The sequence below is a fragment of the Lynx canadensis genome, chromosome D2 (assembly GCF_007474595.2).
Source record: "Lynx canadensis isolate LIC74 chromosome D2, mLynCan4.pri.v2, whole genome shotgun sequence".
Taxonomy (NCBI): domain Eukaryota; kingdom Metazoa; phylum Chordata; class Mammalia; order Carnivora; family Felidae; genus Lynx; species Lynx canadensis.
In genome coordinates, this window is record NC_044313.2 from 13,882,827 (window position 1) to 13,906,798 (window position 23,972).

Genomic DNA, 23,972 nt, shown 5'->3' on the forward strand with positions numbered 1-23,972 from the left:
CGGGAGCCGCAGCATTTCGGAGTTGCTCTGCTTGCTACCTGATCGCCAGGCTGGGGACACTGGACGTGCTCAGAGGACGCGGACGCTGACGAGGCGGCCTCGCCGCGGCTCCATCGGGATCCTGGATCAGACCCGCCGCCTCTCCGCCACTCGCCGGTCGCCGCTGACCCGCCCGCGGTCGCCGCAGCCGCCCCGCGGGGACATTCATTCTTGCCGCTTGCCTCTCTCTGGGCTGGGCGCAGGAGCTCCTTTGTAGGGTTTTGTGCCCGCGGCGCCTCCTTTTTTTGTTGTTGTTGTTGGTTTTTTTCTTTTTTTTTCTTTTTTTTTTTCCTTCCTTTTTCTTTTCTTTCTTTTTTCTTTTCCCCCCATGTTCGGGAAACCAGACAAAATGGACGTTCGGTGCCACTCGGACGCAGAGGCTGCCCGGGTCTCGAAGAACGCGCACAAGGAGAGCCGGGAGAGCAAGGGTGCGGAGGGGAGCCTCCCCGCCGCTTTCCTAAAGGAGTCGCAGGGCGCCTTCTCCGCGTCGGGCGCCGCGGAAGATTGTAACAAAAGTAAATCCAATTCGACTGCCGATCCGGATTACTGCCGCCGGATCCTGGTCCGAGGTAGGAATGGGGTCGGGATGCAGGGCGCGTGTGCTTTGGGGGAGGACTCGGGGGCCCGAGCTGCGCGCGGCTCCAGACGCAGGCCCGCGGGGAGGAGGTGTCGGCTGCGAACTCGGAGAAAGTTACTGGCCTTTCTCCCCCCCCACCCCCACCCCCACCCGCGGTCTGGCTGGCCGCTGGGCACTCGCACCCGGGGCGCGCACTCTCCTGCAGCCTCGACCCTCCGAGTCCCGAGGGGCCCCGCCTCCTGGGCTGCTGGGGAGCCTAGGGGCTGCGCGGGCCGGCCGGGGCTTCGGGCTGCGGCCTCCGGCCGGGGAGAGGGAGCAGGACACTATGGAGGACGAGTGCGCGCTGTGCGAGCCAGAGGACCTGCCGCGAGCCTGCCTACGGGCTCCTGCGCCCTGGCGGGCCGAGTGCACCCAAGGGCAGTGCGGGAGCCGGAGAGCAGCTGCCGAACGCCGGCTACTGCCGGGCTAGTTGGCGCGCTGGGCCGAGGGCCCCGGCGCCGCGCTTGAGACTCGCCTCGCCGCCGCCGCCGCCGGGAGAAGCGGCTGAGCTGGGTCGCCGGGCCACGGATGTCGCCTCGGTGCTCCACTCGGCCCCGCCGTGCTGCGCGTTTTGCGCTCGGCTAGGGGGGCGGCGGTGGTGAGGCCCGGCCGCGGCCCCGCGCCGCCCCCGCCAGCAGATAGCCAGGCCCCGGCGGCCCAGACCGGGTCCCCCCTCCTTCCGCCGCCCCGGCTCAGGAGAGAAGGAAACCCCGGGGTGGGGCGCTGGGGCAGCGGGAGACGAGTCTGGTCTACGCGCCCCAGAGCTGGGGACGGTGGGCCCCGGCCTGGTCAGTTTGGAGACCCTCAGGCTACAAGGGGACCCAGACCGCGCAGCCGAGGCTCCCAGGCCTGAAGGATCATCAGCTGATTTGGCATTTTTTTTTTCCTCCCATGTCTAGAGGCCTCTATAAAGGCCAAGTCTGGTTCCGCCTCTCGTCAGCGGTGTGGAGTTAGCCCCCTAGCTCCCCAAAACGCACAGTGTCTTTGCTCCCCGGCTGTGACCGCAGCCCTCCACCCCCATCCCCCACCCCAGACTGCAGGCAGCTGGCGGCCGTGTCCTCAAGCCAGCTCCGGCCAGGGAGGTGGAGGGAGACGGGAGGGTTCCGGTGGCTGACATCTCCCCTTCCTCAGATGCCAAGGGTTCCATCCGAGAGATCATCCTGCCCAAGGGCCTGGACCTGGACCGGCCCAAGAGGACGCGCACGTCCTTCACCGCGGAGCAGCTGTACCGGCTGGAGATGGAGTTCCAGCGCTGCCAGTACGTGGTGGGCCGAGAGAGGACCGAGCTCGCCCGGCAGCTTAACCTCTCCGAGACCCAGGTACCGGGTGGCCAGGCCGTGCACATCTCTGCACAAGCCTGCCTCCCCATCTCTGTAACTGGCTCCTCCCGGGTACCCAGCCTGGCTCTGGACAGAGACGCCCAGGGGAGGCAGATTGGATGGGGTGAAAGACCTCACGATTCCTTCCCTTCCATAAACCATTCCTTTCCCTCTACACCCTCAAGTCTTCCAGGGCCTACACTCTGCCCTCCTTGGCCTAGCCCAGGAGGCCCCAACTGTTGTCCTTTGGAATTCTTTTTAGATCACAGTCTTGAGAATAACCTGCTTGCCTCTTCTCCACAAGGAACCAATGTTTGCCCCTGTCTTGGCCACGCCATTTTGGCCAGATTTCCAGGCACCACCCTCTTTGGGGACCCCAGGCTTATTCAACACCCAGGCCTGTTCTGCAAGCATGGGGCTGGGGCCAAAGGCACCTGGGTGCTGAGGGTGACAACTAGATTGCAAAGGCACACATGCCTGAGATTTGCCTGTGCAGGCAGGCCGCCCTGCCCCTTGAGTGTGGACCCATTCCCAGCGCTGGGCACCCACTGGGCACCTAGGAGGCCCTGTCTTCTGTGACAATGATATATGGGATCAGGGGCAGATCTGGGGCCCTGGGAGCCATCACTGCCAACTGCGCTTTAGGTCTTTTCCTTTACGTAAAATCCACATGACGTTATTGGAGTTAGTCACATAGACTCTGGACCCTGGACTTTTCAGGGCCAGAGAGCTTTGGGGCCTGGTGAGGGCATGGCATCAGCTTGGCCTAGGTAAGGGAGACTCCTTTCTGAGGGCCAGTCTCTTTCCCTGTGCCCAGCCCTGAAGCAGGTAAGGAGCATTTTAGGTCTGGGATCTGGGCAGAAAGCTGAGAACTGAAGACAGATCATCTTGGATGTTCTTTTTGAGTTTGAGTTGGCATGATAGCTTTTTCCTGTTTTCTCTACTACCACCCCTCTTAGGTTTGCAAAATCTAGACCTTTCCATATAACTGCTAAACTCCATTCTGGGCCACCAGGTAGTCCCAAGGAGGGGGCAGAGGGAGATGAGAAAGTGAGAGGGAGGTTGGCGGAGAGAATTTGGTTCACCCCAGCCTCCTGACTTCCTCCCATGATTCCAAAGTTCATGTTGGAGAACAGGTGATAAATTAAGAGTATCACTCAGAGCCTCCAATCCAGAGGCAGAGAGAGGAGGTGGAGATAGCTTGGCCTATAAAGTCCATCCTGCACAAATTATTCCTTCTACAGCCACCTTCCCAGCTTGCTGCTAGTTAATGGCCACGTCTGACCCCAGTAAGCAAGTAACAGCCTCTTGAAGCCTTGGACAGTACTAATGCGGCAGAGGCTAAATTTGGTTGGGCTAAGGGCCTGGGTCCAGCAAAACAGAGCAACACTCCTCCTCACCCACCCCCCTACTTCCCACACAGCAGCCTTCAGGCCTCACCCCTCTTCTGGAAATGTGAGCTCACAAGCCAGGATGATCCCTGTCTGGCTGCATGCAGGTAGCTAGGCAGCCCGGTGAAATTCCTTCTGGTCTTCCTTCGAGTTAGGATCACGGACATCTTTAATACTTTACTTATAATAATCTCTGACAGCCTAGGCCCGCTTCCACGACCCGGAAGCCCAGCCTAGTGCAGCTGTGTCCAACTCTTGGTGGCCCAGGGAGCTCCCCAGCCAGCAACCTCTCCTGCTGCGAGGTGGGGCTGGGACCGGGGCTGGGGCTGGGGCTGGGGCTGGGGCTGGGAAAGGGGACCTTCACGGAGCCCTCGCGTCCTGGGAGCCCGCCCCCCTTGACGCCGGTCTCCCCCTGCCCCTCTCTCCCGCCCTCCCTGCGCCCCTGCGCCCAGGTGAAGGTCTGGTTCCAGAACCGGCGCACGAAGCAGAAGAAAGACCAGGGCAAGGACTCGGAGCTGCGCTCGGTGGTGTCGGAGACGGCCGCCACGTGCAGCGTGCTGCGGCTGCTGGAGCAGGGCCGCCTGCTGTCGCCGCCCGGCCTACCCGCGCTGCTGCCGCCCTGCGCCACCGGCGCGCTCGGCTCGGCGCTACGCGGGCCCAGCCTGCCGGCCCTGGGCGCCGGCGCCGCGGCGGGCTCGGCCGCCGCCGCCGCCGCCGCCGCCGCCGCCGCCGCCGCCCCGGGTCCCACCGGCGCCGCGTCCCCGCACCCGCCGGCCGTGGGCGGCGCTCCGGGCCCCGGGCCCGCTGGGCCAGGGGGACTGCATGCGGGCGCGCCGGCTGCCGGCCACGGCCTCTTCAGCCTACCCGTACCCTCGCTGCTCGGCTCCGTCGCCAGCCGCCTGTCCTCCGCTCCGTTGACAATGGCCGGTTCGCTGGCAGGGAATTTGCAAGAACTCTCCGCCCGATACCTGAGCTCCTCGGCCTTCGAGCCTTACTCCCGGACCAACAATAAAGAAGGGGCCGAGAAAAAAGCGCTGGACTGATTTTACGTGTTTGCCTGTATTTATATTTATAGTATCTATTGTGGTGATATTTATGGACTCGCGTATTCGGCGCCCGAGGCTCCTGGGCTGGGCTTCCCGCTCCCACCAGGCCTCTGACAGCTCTCCTTCCCCGTTAGTCTCTGCTACCAATCTTATTTTGGGCTACTTTTTTTCTACCTTCCCTCCGTCCTCCTCTCCTCCCCCCAACTTCCTTCTGAATCCAGGAGAATCCAAAGAATTGGGGGGGGGAATGCCCGAATTAGCCAACTGATGCCCCAGCCGATGCCAGGCCCTGGAAGGAAAAGACTGGTTCTAAGTCAAGCACAGGCCACCTGCTCTAGATCGGGCCGGGCCGCTGCTGCCGGTGATCATTCTTAGGAATATTGAAAGAGGAAAGCTGCGCGCAGAGCCCTGGGGCTGAAAAAGCCGGTAGGTTTCGTTAGAGCAAAAAGGAAGACGTTCCTCCCTCTTGCCAGAGAAACCAGGGCTTTGGGGAGCCCCTGAGCCCCACTTTATGGACTGCTTGGGAGAGCCGATGCACACGCAGCTTTCTGGCTGGACAAATCTTGCCGATTCCCCACCCCGCCCCCCAACACCTCTAGAGAAGCAACAATCACAACCACCCCCGACCTCAGGAGATACACCAAACGTCACGGTGGGCAACGGCGGTGATACATTTGATCGGATCAGCAATAAAGCCAGAGTAATAACTACCACATAAAACCAGATGAAGCGAAACCAGTTTTTAAATACTCCTGTAACAATCCAGTTTGGACGGCTTACGAAAATCCACGATAGAGAACGCTCCGCGGGGCAATGCAAAATTCAAGTTCTGGGTGTTATGACTTTAAACGGGAACTTAAAAGGAAAAAAGCAAAAGAAAAGCCAACGCCGCTAGTGAAAGACAATTCAGAATCTTTTCTCCGAGGCTGTTCGGGGCGACGGCCGACAGCTCCCCGCTCCGGGAGCGAGGGAAGGGCGGCTGCTGGGCTCTTCTCGCCAGCGTCTCCCCGACGACGCGCAGGCAGAATTGCTGGGCTTGGAGACGAATCGATGCCGTTTGCGTCCTCTTCCCCACTCCCGGATTCAGGAAACCCTTCCAGCACGCAGGAAACGACTGGATTTCAGAGCTCTTCTTGGAGGACCAGGTGTCAGGGACGGAGACGGGGACAGCGGGGCTACCGGGCCTCCAGTGTGGTAGTCTCGGTATTCAGATCGGCTACCTGCTCAGATAGGAAAGGCTTCCCTCCCCACCCCCCTCCCCCCACCCCCACCCCCCCAGGTTTCCACGGTCCCAAGTCAGAAACCCGGACCGCGACACCGCCACAGCCTCATCCCTTACCGGAGCCACAAACCTCCGTCCCCGCAGCTACGGCCACCCGCATTTTAACCAAAACTACAGACCTAGACGGCGAGGTGCCGCAGCGTCTAGAATGTATTTCTTCATCCGAAGCGAGCGCAGAGCATTTTTTAAAATAGTAATTTTATTGTAAATTATTTACGTCGGAAGCTCCCCCACCCCTCTTTTTTTTCTTTTAGGAACTAGTGAAGAAAATAATGAACGATTCAAACATGGGTAGGTGTCACTGAATCCTGGCTACTAACTTTGTTCTGAATGTTTTGGATATTTGGATGTTTTGTATTTATGTGGTGAGAGTGAAATATATATATCTAAGATGATAAATGAGGTGTATTTTTGTCTTGTGTTTGAAGGATAAAAAAACAAATCAAAAAAGAAGAAGAAGAAGAAAAGGAAGAGAGACCCAGCAAATGATATGGCTCGGTGGCCTGGGGACTCCTGGGGCAGAGGGTGGCAGGCAGCCCCAGAGCTCCAGGCCCTGCAGCCGGTACCTGGCATGAGCTCCTGAGAGGAGGTTTGGGGCGGACTTTGGTCCCTAGAGACACAGCCGCCTGGCTAAAATGTTGTTTCACTTCTTTGAGTGGGTCTCACTCTCTCTCTGTCCAATAGGTTAGACCTTCAGGCCCTGCCCCCCACCCCCATTCTCCCCGCGTGGTGTTTCTGGGTTTATTTAGGAACTTGTGTCCTGACACCCTAAAGTTCCTGCCTCCTAACACTCCCAGTTTCTAGAGTTTTCCAGCCACATCTCCAAGCTGACCGGCAGTATTTTGGATTCATGCAATCACAGGGCCCGGAACAGTTACGATTTTCCTTTCTTCTGATTTAGAGTCTCTCTGCCGCTAAGAGAAACTTGAAGGAGCAAGAGAATGGAAAAGATATTAATTCCTGCACAGACCTCTTCCCCCACCCCACCCCACTATATACGCGGTGGTGAGCGGATGTAGACGGTGCAGAGAGAATGCAGGGGTTGAGGAGGATACATCTAGACACTTTCCTAAAGCATGAGGCCCCCGGGGCGCAGGCCTATCGGTCCTAGCTCCCTCTTCCTGGTGCCCGGGCACCAGGGTGATGAGGGGGCCCGCAGTTCCCTTGGGGCACCTGCACAGGCCGGGCCCCTCGAACCCTCACGAGGGTACTGTGCCTGAACCGCAAGTTTGAGGCACCCGAAATGAGGCGGCGGCACAGTGTGGTCGGCTGAGTTCATAAGCTGAGTGTAGGTTGGAACTCTGCGTGGTTTAGGGCCTTTGCGGTGAGCTGGTTGTTTTCCTGAGAGCAGCCACCGCCCCCAGACAGTCTACTTTTGTTTCTGGAAGTCGCTGCACACCCCTTGGCTTGCTACCTCTGGGCTCCTCCCCTCCCTGTCTTATTTTCTTTAGCTGGAACCTGCTTTCTCCCTTCTGTCCCTCTAAGGGTCTCTCTCCCCTGCTGCTCTGGGTCTCCATCCCCTTGTTTCTCCTTTCTTCCATTGCTTCTCCCCAGTCGCTCTCTGTCTCTCTGCTTCTCACTCACATTCATTCTCTCTCTCTGTCTCTCTCTCTCTCCCCAATTCCTGTGCCTTCTCCTGGTGGCCCCAGGACCAAGGCGTGGGTGGCTCTGATGCAGCTTTCTGGCTGGTGGTTTGGGGCCAGTGAAGGGGGAGAAGAGAGCGAGAAGGTGGCATACATGTATGGAACAAAAGAAAACACAAAATCCTAGCTTCAGGGTCCCCACCAAGCTTAGCCCCCTCCCCCAGGGGCATCAGCCTGGGGAGTCACCAAGCAGATCCCTTAGAAGCTTTCCCTCCTTTCTCTTTTCACTTCCTTATCCCTCAAAAGGGGAAAGAGCTGCCTACCCCGTTTCTCTGCTCTCACCTCCCTTCCCTCCCTGGCTTTGGGAAGAGCTGCTGAGCTCTTCTCCTGCCACTCAGGGAGTGCAATTGTTCTTAACGAGACTCTTCTGCATAGAACATGAATCACAATTTTAATTAAAAAACGTTTATAGACAATTCATTTAATTTTAGTGCCTGTCTTGTTCCCCCTCCTTCCCCAAGGGCCTCCAGCAAGCTGCCTGGGTCCCTGGAGGGCTCTGGTGAGGCCTCTGTCCTCCCTCGAGTGACTCACAGGCCAGGGAGGAGGCAGGTGGCCTCTGTGACAACAGCTGGCCCTGCCTGGGAGAAGGTGGAAGGGGCTCCTGGAGGTCAAGGAGAACAGCTGGAGTTGGGGGAGCTGAAAGGAATCTCATGCTCAGGCCTGCACAAAGCAATGTCCAAGTTAGCTCAGAGCAAAAAAGAAAAAGAAAAAGAAAAAAAAAAAAAAACCTCTCACCAAACTCCTGTGACTTTGGTGGTCAGGTGCGGGGAAGACGTGGGAAGTCACTTGGGGAGTTGAGCTGGGACACAGGCTCAGATCCATACTTGCAGCTGGCCTGGCCCAGAGCAGAGTGTAGTCATAATAAATAGCATTTAGCAGCCCTTTATAGTTGACAAATAGCCTTTCACATATACCGTCTGTATTACTCCTTACTTGCAGAGTGCCAGCCTCATTTTAAAGAGCCACATGAGGGGCGCCTGGGTGGCTCAGTCGGTTGAGAGACTGACTTCGGCTCAGGTCATGAGCTCACGGTTTGTGAGTTCGAGCCCCACGTCGGGCTCTGGGCTGGCAGCTCAGAGCCTGGAGCCTGTTTCCGATTCTGTGTCTCCCTCTCTCTCTGCCCCTCCCTCACTCATGCTCTGTCTCTCTCTGTCTCAGAAATAAATAAACATTAAAAAAAAAAAAAGAGCCACATGAGGCTTGGAGCAGTCAAATGACTCTTGCTGGAGGCTATGGCCCTTGTCAGAGCCACAAGACTATAAGCTCCCCACACGTCCAGGACCCTCTTCTTCCTGCTTTTTTTTTTTCTCCTTCTTTTCTTCTGCCCGCCCCCCCCCTTCCTCCTTCCCTCCTTCCCTTCTTTCTTCTCTTCCCTTCTTTTATTCCTTCATACTTTCCTTTTGTGCCCAAAGTGTCTGGTTCATGGTACCTGAATTCTTTAGCCTGTTTACACCCACATCTGTGGACTCCCATTTCCAGCCCTCTTTTTTGCTACACCGGCTGCTAAGGATTTACTTGGTGCCTTCATCAAGAGGTTTGAATTTTTCCCTTCTTCCTGTTTTCTTTCTTGCGGGTATCCAACTCCTGCCCCTACTCCTCTCCAGAGTGACATCTTTAAACACCTTACCATCTCTACCTCATACTTCTGTAAAAAAACAAACAAAATAAAACCAAAAAACTTCTTTACGATCTAACATCCATATGGTAAACATCTATATGGTAAAGTACACAAAGCTTAAGCATACAGTTGATGAATCTTTACACACGTGGGCACACACACACACACACACACACTTCTTGAATTGTTTCAGTGATATTCTTCCAACTTCTCCTCTTAGGCCACATGATGATACAATGTTTTTCTCCTGTTTGAAAAGAAATGGTGTCATCTTGGTGTCCTGCTAATTGCACAGAAAACCTTCCAGGAAGTCTCCCCAAGGCTTCTGGACAGAATTAGAAATCATGTATTTCTTCCAATCCCCTGTGGTGCTGAGTCTAAGTGACTTAAGTCAAACATCCGATCAGAACTTAAGGTCTACTAAGTCAGCGGTTCTCAAGAAACAACAGAAGACCACCTGCTTCTGAATCACCTGGAGACTGGTTAAAATGCAGATTCCTGTACTTCAGCCCCCCTACCCCCATATGAATCAGAAACTATGGGAGTGGGGCTCAGGAATGTGCATTATTAATAAGTTTCCCAAGTGATTTCCACACTAACATTTGAGAACTGTACTAAATGGCAAGTTCTCAAAACACTGCAACCTCCTGCATCTGGCCCAGGGCCTGCTGTTTGGTGGGAATACAAGGAATGTTTGTTAAACAAATTAATCCACATGTTCTGACCAATTTGGAGTTTCTTGGATCACATCATACCATTGTAACTTAACACCATGTCTACACTGGGAAATCTTTACATTTCAGAGTCTTTTTACTGGGATGGGTTTCATTTTGATGAAGCAGGAAAGGAAAGAGGGATAGAATTTGGTGATTCCTCAGGTCTCAGGGATGTTTTTTAATAAACCCAACTGGGACCACCTCGCTGGACATGCTGCTCCCCTTCAGACCTGGGAGTTTGGGGAGGGTAGAGGAGAGCCCTCCAGATTTGCTGAAAGCCCTCTACCTTTCTTGGCTGGAACTGAGGATTCTATTGGAGCGATAGTAGAGAGCAATGGAAAGGAGCAGGCCCCCCAGGGTGAGAGAAACTGGCATTAAAGGGACACAGAAGCTGAAAATTACTTCTGTATTCTCTGATTTATGCTTGAAGCCTATTTTCTATCTAGAAGCACATTTGCTTATCCTCTTACCCTGAAAACACAAAATAAATGTGGGCTTCACGTGGTAATGTTGGGTCCATTCTTAGAAATAACAGCAACACACACACAAACACACACACACTCCTATTTCTTGGTATCTCGCAATGGCCACAATGATGGTTTGCTGTACTTCTTAGTGGTTACTAGTTATGGGCTCTAGAATCAGAGTGACTTAGGTTTGGATCCTAGAGCCACCATGTAATAGCTGGGTAGTCTCAGACAAGCTACTTGGCCAGCTGCCCTAAGCCTGTTTCCACATATGTCAAATGATGACAATAATGGTAGATGCCTTATAGAATTTTCATGAGTAGTTAATTGGATAAGGCATATAAACTATCTGGTACAAACTAATACAAACATTCAAATATTAGCCATTTATTACAAGACTGTGTCATTGTGATAACTGATGATCTGAGACTCGGGGCCTCAGTTTCCCCATCTGTAGAGTGTGGAGATTGGCATAAAGTCCTTTCATGAAGAAGGACCTGGAATTGTGGTTGAGCCCGTCATAATGGACTTTACTCTCCCTGCCTTTAGACTGGATACCATAGTCATCAGTAAGCACAGTTTTACTCAAAATGATAAATTATTACTTTAGTGACATGGCAGACAGTCCTCAGCTGTCAGTGTCCTTTGGGAATTGCCTTAGCTGAGAGAGCCACCTTGCCCAATGACTGAGAGAGACATGGGGTTAAGTCTGGTGCTCACACCCCAGCTTTGGGTAGCTTTGAAGGACCATTCCCTCTTCTCAACTCCCCGAATTGTTGGCTGCAGTTCTGTCAAGATTCCAATGCAGCTGGACTTCTCCTTCTGCCCGGTGCTGCTTCTTTCTTTTCTCTTCCACACTTGATGAACTTGGAGCATTCACTAATATACCTCCTACATGCTAATCTCTCTGCTTCTTAGGGAACCCAGCTTGTATCAAATGTTGTGGGAAAGTGCATGGAAAGTGACAGAAATGGCGAGGAAGCACTGAGGACCTTCACTGTAGAATGACTGGAGGGCAAATCATGGGAGAAGAGGCAGGAATGCAGGCGGGACCTGGTATACTATATTTATAACATTTTCATTTTACCATCAAGGTGATGAGGAAAGGTTCTCCCAAGGAGATCATGAACTCAGTGAACATCTGTATTTTGAAAAAAAAAAATTTTTTTTTTGGCAGTAGGGGAGAATCCCAGGGGAGGTGGTGTGGAAAGAGAAGCACAAGGATTCTGAAGCAGAGAACAATTGGTGAGTTCACTCCAATAGGGACAAGAGAGGATGACGGTGGTGGTGGTGGTGTCATTCATTGGTGTAGTAGCGGCAGAAATGGAGGAGAGGGGATGGCCTCAAGACATCTTCCGCGATAAAATCAACAGATCTTAGTAACCAAGGGGAAGTGACTGGCGTTGACATGGATTTCAAGATGGGGCCCAAGTGGAACTTTGAAACCATTTCCCTTGAGCCAGAGAAGGACTCAGATGCTGAACCTGAACCCAAGAAGGGAGGGGGTGGGGCGAGGCAGCTCCAAGCCTGAGGAAGGAGAGGAGAGTTCTCGCAGAGGCCTTGGACCTGCAGGAAGGAGAGCCCACGAGTGGGAACATTCCTGGAGCATGCGCCCTCTGCGTGAGCCTGGCGCTTGCGCTCTGGGTCTCGTGTCAGTGGGCGGAGTCTGCGGCAAGGGCCTGAAGGCCTCCGAGGTTGCGTTCCTGGGGTCACTTGGCCTCGCCATCCCCGCGCCGGCACCCCGGGCCTCTCGAGGCCCACCCCACGCGGTGCTCGCTGGGGTCCCGGGCGGGGATGCGTTCGCGAGAGGTGCCAGCCGCGACCACCACCAGGAAGGTGGACAGCTCGGCCTGGTGTGACGCTTTCGCCGCCTTCGCCTACGCTGAGCGCCGCCATGGCGCCCTCCTGCCCAGCAGGAGAAGGCGGCGCTGGAAAGGTCTTCCTCGCAGGGCTGGCTCTGAAGATGTCAGCGGTGACTCAGGTCTGTGGGGCAGCCCACCCCACCTCAGGAGGTGCGGCCACGACCCCTGGAAGCCCCCTTCTCTACCCGTCCATGCTCGGCCGGGGTTCTCATCCCAGCTGCTCAGCTTGCGTAAAAGGCGAGAGGGGTCGGCCAGAGGCTCCTTCTCCATCCTCCAGACCAACGCTCTGGGCTCTGGAAAGCAACCCAGGCGGGGCCAGCTCTTGGAAGGAGAGAAGCAGAGATGAGGGATTTGTTAGGGATGCCCAGTAGCGAGTACCCACGTTTTGTTTTGTTTCCCTGCTTTCTCATTTGTTAGATAAAACTGCCATCTGTTAGATAGGTGGTGGGTAAGTAAGTTCATCCTCGTGCCCATTTTATTGAGGGTCAGGCCTCGTCCATTCCAGGGAAGAGCTAAATGCAAGTTTAATTTTCTGTCCCCGATGTCAGTTGATGCTATGGAGGGCAAGCACAGAGAGTTTGAGAGGGTGTTGTTGGGTGGGATGGGCAGAGAGCCTGCAGGGAAGGACTGTCGGTTCTGAGATGATCAGGAAGGTATGTCCCATCTTGGCAAAGGCAGCCCAGGGAGGAGTGGGAGGGAAGAGGGAAAGAAAATGGAATGGAGTGAAATGGAATGATGGGGGTACCCATTGAGGAGAGGTGAAAGAGAAGGCTGGAAAAGTACCCTGATCAAGAAAGGTCTTCAATACCAACCTAAAGATTGTTATTCTGTAGGTGAAGGGGAGGTTTTTGGTAGGCAGGGATGGGAGGAAAGCTGAGTTACTGGATCAGACAGGTGCAGGCAGGGGGAGAAAGAAAGGTTAGTGAACTTGAGGTTAGGTGTTAAGGTGTGAAATTAGGTTGTAGGTGAAGAGAATGGAAAGTAGGTACAACGTGCATGCCTTTGACCTTGTCAGTCATGGAGGTTAGGGTGGCCTAACACACTGATGCCAACACTCCTTTTAAACATGAGCATCATTTCATTTTAACATTCTCTTCCTGAGCTTCCAGTGAACATTACGTGTTCTCAAATAATTGGTGTTGAAATGCACACAACATAAACTCCCTGAAGCTACTGCAAAAACACAGTTTATTCATTCTCTTTCCTGGATTGACTATTAATCTTGTAGATAATTTGGGACCTCCTTTAAAATGAAACAGATTTATTTTCAAAGTGATGAAAAGTTAAAACCTCATGGCTTATTTCATAAAAGGGCAATCCTCTGCCCTGCTTCTCAAGTGGTAACCACCCTAAGTTCTTTGAAGGTTTTCCTTCACTTCTTTTTTTTTTTTAATATTACTTTTTAAAAAATTTACATCCAAGTTAGTTAGCGAGTGCAACAATGATTTTAGGAGTAGATTCTTTAATGCCCCTTACCCATTTAGCCCATTTGCCCTCCCATAACCCCTCCAGTAACCCTCTGTTTGTTCTCCATATTTAAGAGTCTCTTATGTTTTGTCCCCCTCCCTGTTTTTATATTATTTTTGCTTCCCTTCCCTTGTGTTCATCTGTTCTGGGTCTTAGAGTCCTTATGTGAGTGAAGTCATATGATATTTGTCTTTCTCTGACTAATTTAGCTTAGCATAATACCCTCTAATTCCGTGCACATAGTTGCAAATGGCAAGATTTCATTCTTTTTGATTGCCGAGTAATACTCCATTGTGTGTGTGTGTGTGTGTGTGTGTGTGTGTGTGTGTGTGTGTGTACGTACCACTTCTTCTTTATCCATTCATCCATCGATGGACATTTGGACTCTTTCCATACTTTGGCTATCGTTGATAGTGCTCCTGTAAACATTGGGGTGCATGTTCCCCTTTGAAACATTTTACCTGTATCCCTTGGATAAATACCTAGTAGTGAAATTGCTGGGTTGTAGAGTAGTTCTGTTTTTAATTTTTTGAGGAACCTGCATACTGTTTTCCAAAGTGGCTACACCAGCTTGCATTCCCACCAACAATGCAAAAGAGATCCTCTTTCCCCACATCCTCGCCAACATCTGTTGTTGCCTGAGTTGTTCATGTTAGCCATTCTGACAGGTGTGAGGTGGTATCTCATTGTGGTTTTGGTTTGTATTTCCCTGATGATGAGTGATGAGCATTTTTCATGTGTCAGTTGGCCATCTGGATGTCTTCTTTGGAGAAATGTCTATTCATGTCTTTTGCCCATTTCTTCACTGGATTATTTGTTTTTTGGGTGTTGAGTTTGGTAAGTTCTTTATAGATTTTGGATACTAACCCTTTATCTGACATGTCGTTTGCAAATATCTTCTCCCATTCTGTCAGTTGCCTTTTAGTTTTGCCGATTGTTTCCTTTGCTGTGTAGAAGCTTTTATTTTGATGAAGTCCCAATACTCATTTTTGCTTTTGTTTCCCTTGCATCTGGAGATGAGTTGAATAAGAAGTTGCTGCAGCCAAGATCAAAGCACATTTTGCCTGCTTTCTCCTCAAGGATTTTGATGGCTTCCTATCTTATATTTAGGTCTTTCATCCATTTTGAGTTTTTGTGGTTCCTTTACTTCTTAATTCGTCTCATTCATTTCCTTTACTGCCCATAGTCTCTATCCTCCAGTATACACAGTTTAGTTTTAACATTTTGGGGAGGAGGTAGATCAACATTGAGCATTTACATTATTTTTTAAATGCTTATTTATTTTTGAGAGGGGGGAGGGGCAGGGAGAGAGGGAGACAGAGGATCAGAAGCAGGCTCCATTCTGAAGGAGCTCTGCTCCTGTCAGAAGCAGGCTGCTTTCTGACAGCAGAAAGCCCGATGTGGGGCTTGAACTCATGAACAGTGAGTTCCTGACCTGAGCTGAAGTCAGACACTTAACTCACTAAGCCCCTGAGCATTTACATTGTTATGAGAATGCAACTCTGATTCACAGTTGAGCTGTGTACCATGTATGTTATGAATCCATTTATTTTCTTGGACAACTTTTGTTTTTCCTGGAGTTTATAGTTTTCTTATTTTCTGTTTGATTGGTACTCTGTGTAGTAATGATTAATTCATTTCAAACTCTACCATGAATGTGAATCTTTCGGGTAGTTCTTATACATGAGATATTCTCCCAGTTCCTTCTTTTGGAGACATCTGTTTTGGTATTGCTGTCCTGCTCTGATGGACTCTGCTGACTGTCTAGGCCTGTGACACACCTGTTTTTCTGAGATCTTTCTTCACTGTTATTCTTGGGAATCATCATCCTTTCCTGAGTTGGAAGCTCTGTTTCCTGGATTCTGTGTCTTTCTCTTTGATGATTTGCTCCCTGGTCTTTCTGGAACACTTCCTTCAGTGGCTCCTTGAGACATGGTGCATGAGGTTTGTTTGTTTGTTTGTTTGTTTGTTTGTTTTGAGAGTTTGGATGTCTGAAAGTTCCTCTGTGTACTCTTAAACTTACATGATTATTTACCTGGATATAAAATTACAGGTTAGAAATGCTTTTTCCTCAGAATTTTGAAGGCATTCCTTTATTGTCTTCTAGCCCCCAGTATTGCTGTTAAATCCAATGCTCCTCTGATTTGTGATCCATTATATGTGACTGTTATTTCTCTCTGGAAGTTTTTGGTATCTTTTCTCTGTCCTGGTATTCTGAAGTTTCATAAAAATGTGCTTGGAGTAGGTCTTTTTATATCCATTGTGCTGGCACTCAGTGGGCCTTTTCATTCTGGAAACATATCTTTCATTGGCAAATTATCTTGAATTTTTCTTTGATAATTTCTTTTCCTCCTTTCCACTGCCCCCCCCCCTTTTTTGGAACTCTTATTATTTGGATATTGGATCTCCTGGATTGATCTAATTTTCTTTTCTTTCCTTTCCTATTTCCTATCACTTAATGTTTTGGATGAGTTAATATGTTATAAAGCACTTAGGACAGTGCCTGACCAACTTTATCTTCTAATATAACGATTGAAATTTTCATTTTGGGTATCATATTGTATTTTGTTTTTTAAAAATGTTTTTATCTATTATTTTGAGAGAGACAGAGATCATAAGTTGGGTGGGGGTGCAGAGAGAGAGAATCCCAAGCAGGCTCCACACTGTCCTGCAGAGCCCGACACAGGGCTCCATCTCAGGAACTGTGAGATCATGACCTGAGCCAAAGTCAAGAGCCAGAACCTCAACAACCTGAGCTGCCCAAGTGCCCTGCTATCACATTTTAAATATCCAAGAGTTGTGTTTAATTTTCCAAATCTATGCTGTTTATATGATAGTCACATGTGCTATTTGAATGAAAATGAAATATAAGTAAAAGTCAGTTCTTAGTTGTATTAGCTACATCTCAAGTGCTCTATGGCCAAATGTGACTAGTGGCTACCATACTAGATGGTGCAGATATAGAGCATTTCCATCATCACAGAAAGTTCTGTTGGACAGTGTTGCTTACAATTTGTTTTCTTTATAATAGCCTGTTATTGTTTCAAGAATGCATTATCTTCTCCTATCTCTGTGAGGATATTAATGAGAATTTGATGTTTCTTCTAAACTTCTAACTTTATTCTATTAGATCATTTGTACTTAATATTAGGACATAAAAAACCTGATTAGAAGCTTTCTGTGCTTGGTTGGGGGCTTACTGACTATTGAGATTTACCACATGGTGATCTGGTAGGGATTTTTTTAGAGACCACTGAGTATCAGTATCTATAGGTCCTTTCTTTTATATCAGATTCTTCAGGGAAGAATTTTCCAGTCTCCTAACTAGAGAGTATAGATCTAGTTGCAGTTAAACATGAGAAGAGGGGTTGGAGTCTCACTGACCATATGTAGACTTTCACTTATTCTTTTTTGTCTTTAGCTGCATCTTGTGTCTTCCAGTTCAGAGTCTTTCTGGTTCACTATATTCAGAAGAACAAAACAAAACCTCCAGTTTTATGGTCTGCCTATTCAGGGTGGGTCATGGGATTGAACTGGGAGCCCAACTGTTTCTTTTGCATATTGATTTTGTAATCTGTAACCCCAGTGAACTCATTTATTAGTTCTGGTAGTTTTTTTGTGGGTTGGAAAGTCATTTCTTAGTTTTTCAAGATGAGTTGTGGCACCCAAAAACAGCATATTGGGATTTACTGAAGAATGAAATGAGCTTCCTCTCCCTCTCTGCAGTGTAGAGACACTTTTTTTTTTTTAAAGTAGGATTCACACCCAGCACAGAGCCCAGTGTGGGGGGTGGGGCGGGGTGGAGGTTGAACTCATGACTCTGAAATCAAGACCTGAGCTGAGATCAAGAGTCAGATGCTTAACTGACTGAGCATCCAGGTGCCCCTGTAGAGACACTATTTTCAAAGAGAGCGATAAGTACTACATTTTAATATGAAATGCTCCATTCTTCTGGTTATTTAGTGACAGCTGCTGACCTACCTTCTTTCCTAGCCCCCGGGAACTTGGGCTAGAGACTGGTAGCCCCTAGCTCTGTGGTGACTGTATGGTGATTGTGGTCCGGGAGCCAGTCTCCCCCTGGATCAGGCAGCCAGCCCGTTCTCAGAAGGGACAGATGTTGGATGGCTAAAGGAAATTCTCCCTCCAGGAAGAGAAAAAGCAGAGAATTCAGTGAAAATAGGACAGTAATAGGTTTCACAATATACCTTCTGAATCTCTTAGGAGAGGATATTCACTTCCTATTCCCGTTCTTTCCACTGTAGTCCAGGCCACCATCATCTCAGTGCTTCGATTATGGTAAAAGTCTCCTAATTTGTCTCTAGTTGCTTCCCCTGTAGCCTCTGCTCCATATTGTAGCCACAGTTGTATTTCTCAAATACGAATCTAATCTCAGTTGACTCCACTGCTTAAAATGGATTGCATGCAATTTCCTTAGCATTGCTTACAAGGCCCGTCATGACCAGACCTTGTCTTTGCTCACGGTTTCTCTCCCTTTTACTTTATAGTTCCATCTGTAAGATTTTTCGTATTATGCATAAACTGCTCCGTATGTCTACAGCATGTTTCACTATTCGTCCCTGACTCTCATCCATCCCATTCATCTATCTATATATATAAATAAATGACATCTATCTATATATATAAATAAATGAGGAGAAAGAGAAAATTCAATGAAGAAAGCAAAGTGAAGTCCGTTTTAAAGATGTAGAACTTGAGGCCTGGAGAGTCTGTGTGTCAGTGAAAGAATTCGAAGTTAAACTTTGTTATTCTGAGTCCTGGAAGACCACTCTGAATATCATGTTTAATCCTGGAGTTTTGTTTCATTGTCAAATGTGCTGCACCCTCAAGTGCTTTCTCCCTGAGTTGGGGTCCTTTCTTTTCATTGCCTGAGGCCTATTAACCACCAGGGTGGAGCCAGGACCATAACTCTGCTGCATCTGAAGCTTGGCGATTCTTTTTTTTTCTTTTTTCTTTTTTTCTTTTTTTAATTTTAGAGAGAGTGAGCATGAGCAGGGGAGAGGGGTAGAGGGAGAGAGAGAGAATCTTAAGAAGGCTCCATGCTCAGTATGGAGCCCGACATGGGGCTCAATCTCATGACCCTGGAATCATGACCTGAGCTGAACTCAAAGAGTCAGATGCTCAACCGACCGAGCCACTCAGGTACCCCTTAGCGATTCTTTGATGTCCATATTCTGGTGGTGGGTACATTTGGAACAGCACTCAGACATGAAGAATTGGGTAAGGAGAATTTGGAATGTTGGAAGGGTCTGGAGCCCTAAGTCCAGAGGTCATTTATGTCATTACTGGAGGTAACAAGTGCTAATCACTCACTACTCTTCCTTTCTTGTTCAAATCAACTGAAAATGAGATGCCAAATAGGGTTACAGATTTAAGTGGCAGCAAGGAGTTCTCAAGGCTGTCTTCTCTCTCCCATCTGAAATTGAATTCATCCATCCACACATGGACCAAGAAGGGGAGAAAAAGGTGGAGAGGGATAGTTTTCCTGCTTTGGAAGCACCCACACAGTGGCCCCATGAATATCAGTGCCTACCACTCAGGTTAACTTCACCCTTTTCCCTTGAGTTGTGAGTTAGAGGAACAACCACTTTTCCCAACCACTTCTCCCCACAAAGTGGGGAGAATTGCCCAGTTGGCTGAACTGCCTTTAAAAAATGTAATTAAGTGATTCATTTGTTATTGTTCTTAAATTTCACAATATGCCAGAAGGTTGAGAGTTCTTACTGTTCTTTTGAATTTGTTTCAAAGGTTTGTATTGCTGTTCCTAAGTCTGATACATAGTAGGTATGCACTTTAACATATGTTGATTGACTGGAATCACAAAATTAGTTCATGAAGGCCGTGTATTTGAGTCCCTTTGATTTCATAAACTATCTCATGAAAAATCTACCTTAAAAAATTTTCTGACGTGTTTTATTACTCTCACTTTTTCTGTATACTCCACTAGCCATAAGCCCTCCCCTGAGCCATTTGACACTCTGTTGCAGACATCATGACATTTCTTCCCCCAAATACTTCAGAATGTATTTCCTAAGGACATTCTCCTACACAATTACAATACCATTAGCATATCTAGGAAAACTGATAGTTTTGTAATATTACCTAGTATCCACTATGTATTAAAATTTCCCCACCTATTTGATTAATGTCTTATAGTTTTCTAATTTCTATTTATTTATTTATTAGAGAGAGAGAGAGAGAGAGAGCATGTGAGGAGGGGCAGAGAGCGAGAATCCCATGAGGTGCAGAGAGAGATGGGGGAGAGAGGGAGAGAGAGTGCAGAGCCTGGAGCAGGACTAGAGCTCACCTGATTCAGGGCTTGAACTTACAAACTGTAAGATCATGACCTGAGCCAAAGTCAGAGGCTTAACTGGCTGAGCCACCCAGGTGCCCCAATGTCTTACAATTTTTTAAAATTCTATGTCAAATCTGGGTTATACGTTACATTTGGTTATATCACGTTTGTTATCATATTACATTTGTTTCTTTGAGTCTAGAACAGTTGTCTGATTTCATTTTCTCCCCCATGGTACTGGCTTTGGGGAAGTCCAGGCCTGCTACCGTAGAATGAAATGCATTGTAGATTAGTCTGATTTTTTCCTTATGGTGTCGTTTAAATCGTTTCTCTGTCCCCCATATTTCCTGTCAACTGGAAATTACACATTATCTGGCTAGAATACTTCCTAGGCAATATTTTGTTGCCAATGCCTTTTCATGTGGTCCGAGGAGGAGAATGGGTCCATTTTGTAATCAGCACACATCTCCTGAGCTCCTAGTAGGTAGCATGTACTGTGTTAGATAAAATGGAAGACTATAAAGAAATAATGTTTAACGTAGTACCTGGCACATGATAGAGGCTCTATAAATATTTATTGGCTGCTGAAATATGTAAAAAAAAGATAATTGACATTGTAAGGCAATAAATGGTAAGAGCCAAATGAGTTGCTGAGTGGAACTGTATTTAGTTTAATTGATAAAGCTGCTTCTGTATGGTCTGGAGCTAGGTACTGTAGGCATTGCTAGGTACTGGTTGTACATTGATGATCTAAATAGCCCCAGTCTCTGCCTTTAAGAAGTTGGAGGAGGGGCGCCTGGGTGGCGCAGTCGGTTAAGCGTCCGACTTCAGCCAGGTCACGATCTCACGGTCCGTGAGTTCGAGCCCCGCGTCAGGCTCTGGGCTGATGGCTCAGAGTCTGGAGCCTGTTTCCGATTCTGTGTCTCCCTCTCTCTCTGCCCCTCCCCCGTTCATGCTCTGTCTCTCGCTGTCCCAAAAATAAATAAACGTTGAAAAAAAAAATTAAAAAAAAAAAAAAAGAAGTTGGAGGAAAAATTTAGGTGGGAAGGAAGAATTTGTTTAAGTGCCCAGCAATGTACGTTGGAGTTCGATTCTGGAAGACTTTGAATGGAGGTCAGATCATTCAAACCAACATAGAAGATTGGTTTTCTTTTTTTCTTTTTTCTTCCCTTCCCTTCCCTTCCCTTCCCTTCCCTTCCCTTCCCTTCCCTTCCCTTCCCTTCCCTCCCCTTCCCTCCCCTCCCCTTCCCTCCCATTCCCTCCTTCCTTCCTTTTTGACATGGTTTTCTAATACACAACATTTTGGAGGGCTTAAATTTGGGCAGTGTTGCTTTATGACTTACGTGGGCCTGCCTTAGTTTCCTCATTTGTAAAATGAGAATAATAATAGCTCCTATAGCTCATATCTGTTTAACACTTGCCATGTGGCAGATACCGTTCTAAATTTCTTCACAAATTTAGAATTATATACACATATAATCTCCTTTGATCTTCCTGTCTCTGTAGGCTACTACCTATAATTATGTCCATTCCACAGATGAGGAGACTGAGGGACACAGAGGTTAAATGATTTGTCCAAGATTATATAGCTAGTAAATGGCGGAACCAGAGTTGAGCTCAAGCAAACTCTAGAGATTATACTCTTAGCTTTTCATGCACAAAATTGCCTATAGGGCTTTTGAGAGGATTAGAGGAAATAACATATTCACTTAATCAGTGCGTGGCATATAGAAGCGGTCCATAAAGTGAGCTGCCATTATTATTTTACTTGAAGAAATCCTTAGTGAAATGCTTCAAAACACAGTAGATCATTAGAAGTTTGTGAGCTTTTGAACTTGTCACAACTTGTGTCGATTTCTGGAAGATTAATGTGGCAGTGCTGAGTAGGACAGAATATAGAAGGAAAGTCCAACACAAAGAGATGTGTGGAGACCTGAATTAGTCCAGTTGAGCATGGGGGGAGATCCGCCATCATTAGAACAGCCTGACAGAGAAGGGAATTTTAAGATAACGTTGAGAGGCAAGCAACAAGATTTATGGAATACCAGAAGTGCACATGTAACTGCTGGTTACTGTGGGAAAGAAAGAAAACCAATGTTCTCTAAACACCCATGACAGGTGTCATCACCTTTTTTTTTTCTTTAGTTACCATTTATTGAGCACCTTCTATAGGCAGACACTTGTCTGTATTTCTCATTCTCACAGCAATATTGCAAGATAGGTGTTACTGGTATCATTTTTCTAGATGAGGCTCAAAGATAAGAGACTTGCTCATGGTGGTGGTGGGAGGGAGGGAGAGAGAGATAGGGAGAGAAAGGAAGGAAGGGAGGAAAGAAGGAAGGGAGGGAGGGAAGCTAGCTCTCTTGAGGGTTCAATCCCAGATCTGTCTGATTTCAGGGTCCATACTGGACTAAGAATATTAGTTTTAGCCATGAATTTTCTGAAATTGTAGGCACAGTTTTATGGGAGGTGGTCACTTAGAAAATTCTCAAAGGAATCTATGACCCGAAAAGCGAGAACAGTTGTCTTAGACTATCAGAATTGGAAGGAGCCTCAGAAATTATAGTCCTGCTGCCCTCTTTTCAAAGTTGAGAAAACTGGGGCGCCTGGGTGGCTCAGTCGGTTAAGCATCTGACCTTGGCTCAGGTCATGATCTCGTGGTTTGGGAGTTCGAGCCCTGCATAGGGCTCTGTGCTGACAGCTCAGAGCCTGGAGCCTGCTTCAGATTCTGTGCCCCCCCCCCGTTTCCCCCGCCCCTCCCCTGCTCGTTCTCTGTCTCTTTCTCTCAAAAATAAACATTTGAAAAGAAAGTTGGGCAAACTGAGGCACAGAAAGGGGAGTGATTTGTTACAGAGGGACTCAAGTTTCAGAGTCAGCACTAGAATCCAGTCCCCTTGTCCTTTGGGCCACTGCATCTCCTTTTTTGATAACTTCCATCAGGGCAGCAGAAGCCTTGAGCGTTTGGAAGAACTGTGATGTGCTGCACAGGTCCCCTTTTAGAGTGTCTTGCAAGGAGTCAGGCACCTGTGTAGGGAGGTGTGTTAACTCTTCAAGGACCAGGCTCTGAATTAGCACTGTTTGGTGAATTGCCACTTTATAGGGTACCATTAGTAAGAGACTGCTCGAAAGCAAGTTCTGGAGTGAAGGAGAGCGAACCCATCTATCCAGGGGCCTGCCTTTTGCCTTTGTATAGTTTTCTCCCCAGAGGAAACCCTGCCTGGTCTATGGCCCATCAGGCCTCCTTTGAGGAGTCTGTAGTAGCGGGGAGAAAGGCAGGGCAAGCTGCTCTCTGTGGCAGCAGAAACTTTTTCTGCACGCGGAAACAGCTTCAACACAAAGAAAGGCAGCTGGTGTTCATGTCCCCTCCTTGTTCTATCTTCCGTGAGGCCTTGCAGGCAGCCTTCAGCTCCTTCTGAGCCTGAAAGCACAGCCCCTTTCCCATTTCCTGACCACATTTTTAAGGGTCATTTAATTCTACCCATCACCTAGCCCAGTGCCTGGCACTAGGAAGGTTTTGAATGAGTATTCATTGACTGCATAAATGAATGAGATCCTACTTGGGTTTGAATCTGGATTCTACCGTTTATAATCTGTGTTATAACAAGTAAATTAAGCTCTGTGGGCAATAATGCCTGTGGTTACCAGGGAAGGTGTTAAACAGAAGAAAGTGTCAATGATGGTCAAGACAGGTCCTCCTGGGACTGGCGACAAGGAATCGCAGGACCATGATGCTCTCGGCGAGCCTAGAGGCAGTCTGGTAGTGGTGCTCCTGTCTGCTTCAGAGGCAGGTCAGAGTCCCTGAGCTCCAATCCCGAGTCAAAGCCTCAACTTTGCTTTTGTCAATATTAGGCTCATTCCTCACTCTTGGCCTGCCGCAGTGACACTGGGGGAACTTTGAACACTTTCTACTCTTTGCACATAATGGTCCTTCAACTTTTCCCTCTCCAGGGCAAAACCAAATTTATGCCAGTGTTACTCAAGATGGATGGTATTTGGAGGGGATTCCTGCTCAGAGGGAGTTAGGAGTGGAAGGTTTGGGGTTTCTTGAAGAATAGCCCTTCCACCTCAGACAGGCTTCTGTTACTCAGTGGTGTCCAGAAAATGATTATTGTTTCTAGATAAAGCCTCTGTGGTTTCAGACCTAATCATGATAAATCTACCCAGAATTAATGCCTGTCTGACATTAGACCAAT

General features: G+C 48.7%; 1 protein-coding gene across 2 annotated transcripts; it reads left to right on the plus strand.

Moving 5' to 3' along the window:
* Positions 1–367: 367 nt before the first annotated feature.
* VAX1 (ventral anterior homeobox 1) lies at positions 368–6,033 on the plus strand. Of its 2 annotated transcripts, none has more exons than XM_030335626.1 (3): positions 368–608; positions 1,787–1,981; positions 5,948–6,033. In XM_030335626.1, the coding sequence occupies exons 1-3, from the start codon at positions 368–370 to the stop codon at positions 5,986–5,988; spliced, it is 477 nt and encodes a 158-aa protein (XP_030191486.1). In that variant the 3' UTR covers positions 5,989–6,033. The 2 variants fall into 2 exon arrangements, with proteins under 2 accessions (XP_030191486.1, XP_030191485.1); XM_030335625.1 differs by lacking the exon at positions 5,948–6,033 and adding an exon at positions 3,818–4,408 and having other exon boundaries at positions 1,787–1,974.
* Positions 6,034–23,972: the final 17,939 nt, after the last annotated feature.